Below are 3008 nucleotides of genomic sequence, written 5' to 3'. Positions count from 1 at the left end.
CATGAACCTATTACTCCTCTGACAGAGTAGTAGGTCCACGGTATGATCGATCATTCAAGTCAGTCTCACAATCGATTTTTCAACATTCTTTGAATCGTTAAATACCATGCGGAGAAGGCTAAATAGATACATTTACAAAGAGATGCAGCGGCGCTATTGAAATTGAAATGAATTTCAAGGAGCAATCAGGAACGCCAATTAACCGTCTCTTACGTATATGTTTAAAGATATGGAAAGTGGCTCACTCGCTGCGTCAGCTGATGCTCCTTCGCTACACCTAATTGCGTCGCAGTGATACACTTCAAAGTGAAAAAAAAACATCGCGAGATCCTTGTCTTTTGTGTTATCCCCAGTTTGTCAGCATCTTATCTCACAAGATTGCGCACTTAACCGTGATTGGCTGATGTAACCCGTAATTGGATGGAAGTGAAGAGACGTTATGAATCTACCTCATGATATAAACAGCCTGCCTGACTATAGAGTCGGGATGCAGTATCTTAGCTAAAAGCGCTCGACGTTTAAAAGACGGCTCAACTCCATTAAGGTGTCATTTCATAGCCAGTCTGAGGCTGTGATACTCAAACTTTAATAGTTCCACGAAAGCGTCATCGACTATTTGTTTTCAGATTTGAAGCGATGTTTAGATATTTGAGTCGGTGTTTGAGTTTTTTCTCCATTCTGCCTTTTACAATTTCCACCTTTGGGTCACCTAAATCTCACGAGTACGAGAAGAATACAGGTGAAAATTGTATGAAGTCAAGTAGGGAAACTGTGCTCCACGGAAATCAGTCATGGACTCTTCGTGGTCTCCTTTTGCTCCAAAGAAAAATATATACTTCCAGATAAACAGTATTGAGGACGAATGCAAGTGACGTTTTTTTTTCTCTCTCTCTCTCTAATTCAATGTACCACCGATCACTACTATTGCATCATTGATTTATGATTTGTTTTATAATCACAAATTAATATTCAGTTTCTTTATTATAACTTTCTTGCTTTGTCTGATGAGGTGCCATTATGCCCTGCGGACTCTTTTGTTTTTACTCTAATGGCGGGTTGACAGTATCCTAATAATTTTTTTCTCTACAAGTTAGACCATTTGATACTTGAGGACTCAGATTCCTCCACGTTCTGATAGCGATAGTCACCTAACCACAATTGTTTAACACAGCTGAAGTTCATCTCCTTGTCAGTTGTGGGTTTGCGGAACAGTTCCGGCTCAGTAAAGATGAATTCTACGAGTGAAACTCCCATGGAAAATGATACAATGGGCAGTCCCGACGTCAAGGTCGGGATCAGTCTCGTCAACGCGTGCGAACTGATCTTCGGATCTTTGGGCATCCTTGGCAACCTCATCTGTGTGGTAGTTTTCAAGCGTCGCTCCAAGCACAACCAGACCAACTTCTTGATAATCATGCAGGCTGCCGTTGACAGCATCGCTTCTGCTTTGTTGATTTCCCTGACGATTACGAGTATCGTCAGCCCGAAACCGCCCTCTAACCCCATCACGGGCAGCATCTACTGCAAATTCTGGACGTCGTATGTCCTTTTATGGTCGTCCTTTGCCATTTCTACATTCAACTTGACCATCATCTCGATTGAAAGATACATTGCAGTGGTTCATCCTTTGTGGTACGCGAAGATCTTTAAACGATCCTCGGTGTTATTCATTGCCATTTTTGCGTGGTTTACTGCACCAGGTATCAACATCGCTTACAACGTCATTGTTAACCATTTTCGAGACGGGGCCTGTATAGAGAATTTCGACAAAGCACAGAAGGCCATCTCAATTGTACTTTTCTTCTGGGAATACTTTTTCCCAATGTGCATCATGACATTTTCTTTCGTGTGTATCGCCCGCACCATGTTAAAGATGAACAAAGTCTCAGCCATGATGTCAGCCAACGCTACCAGCAACTCGATGGCATCTCAGACAGCTATTCTGCCCTCCCACAAGTCCGAAGCCTCGTCAAGTAGTTGTGCTACGCAAAAGAAAGAAATTCCTCAACGATGTGCCTTGAGTTCCGCCAGGATAAACCAGTCGGTCATTGAAAGCGTTCCCGAAAATCCCACGGAGAGTCAGATATCTGTTATTTCTAACAAGGTGTTGAGACCCGGACCTGCTGGGTGTTCATCGTTGGGGGCGTCCTGTAATCAAGGTACCAATCTTGATAGATTCGCGGAACTCCAGACTTCCAAACGAGCTAGTGCTAAAGTCCCGAGATCCACCCGTCCTGCAGGAGCATCAGTCCGACGGCTCAAGACTACCAAGGTTCTTTTCCTAGTCTCTTTGGGATTCTTTGTCTGCTGGTCACCCAATCAAATCTACTTTCTTTTACTAAATCTTGGGGTGATCGATTTCTCGCTGGTCCCCTACCGCATCACCATCGTCATGTCAACATGTAACACGTGCATAAACCCATTCATCTATGCACTTAGGATGAAGACATTCCGTAATGAATTCTTATCAATATTTAAATGTAGAAATTAAAAATATGTGTACTCGATTTTGAATGTTATAAAATATCGTTATAGCTGAGTGACCACAGAGACTGTAACTTCAAAATTATAATTTTCTACAATAGAAACATTAGGGCTACATTTATTGATATTCATATAATAGAAAACTGCATTCCATGCACTTGGTAATTAATGCAACACAGATTATTTTGCTTTAAAAAAAGGAACACGGACGTGCCTGATCTACATGTATATTTATAGTTGTGATAAGGTCAAACATTACTTTTGTTGAGAAAAGGCTTGTCTATATAACAATCAGCAAAAAAAACCTTTAAGAGATGAATTGAAATATGACTTTAATCACATTTTGTTTCATTTAAATAAAATATGTGTAAAAGAAACACGCAGATTGTCAGCAGATAGGTTGCGTACAAAAAAAAGGATTTTCAGATATGAGATCTTATAATTATAATGATAGTCATGACAATAATGAAATGCGAGATTTATATAGCGCTTAATACAAATGTCTCTAAGCCCTGCTTATTACC

The 3008-nt window shown here is 40.6% G+C and overlaps 1 protein-coding gene across 1 annotated transcript; it reads left to right on the top strand.

Annotated features, from left to right (window-relative positions):
• Nucleotides 1-898: 898 nt before the first annotated feature.
• Nucleotides 899-2506, top strand: LOC121430088 (delta-type opioid receptor-like). The gene has a single exon (XM_041627361.1). It carries the CDS (start codon nucleotides 1229-1231, stop codon nucleotides 2489-2491), a length of 1263 nt encoding a protein of 420 aa, XP_041483295.1. The 5' UTR covers nucleotides 899-1228; the 3' UTR covers nucleotides 2492-2506.
• Nucleotides 2507-3008: the final 502 nt, after the last annotated feature.

Source organism: Lytechinus variegatus, chromosome 16 (genome assembly GCF_018143015.1).
Source record: "Lytechinus variegatus isolate NC3 chromosome 16, Lvar_3.0, whole genome shotgun sequence".
Lineage (NCBI taxonomy): Eukaryota > Metazoa > Echinodermata > Echinoidea > Temnopleuroida > Toxopneustidae > Lytechinus > Lytechinus variegatus.
Note: the sequence above shows the minus strand (reverse complement) of the source record. Positions and strands in the feature narration are given on the sequence as shown.

Coding starts and splice junctions, on each gene's coding strand:
- LOC121430088 (XM_041627361.1), top strand. CDS start 1,229: ATGAATTCTACGAGTGAAACTCCCATGGAAAATGATACAATGGGCAGT.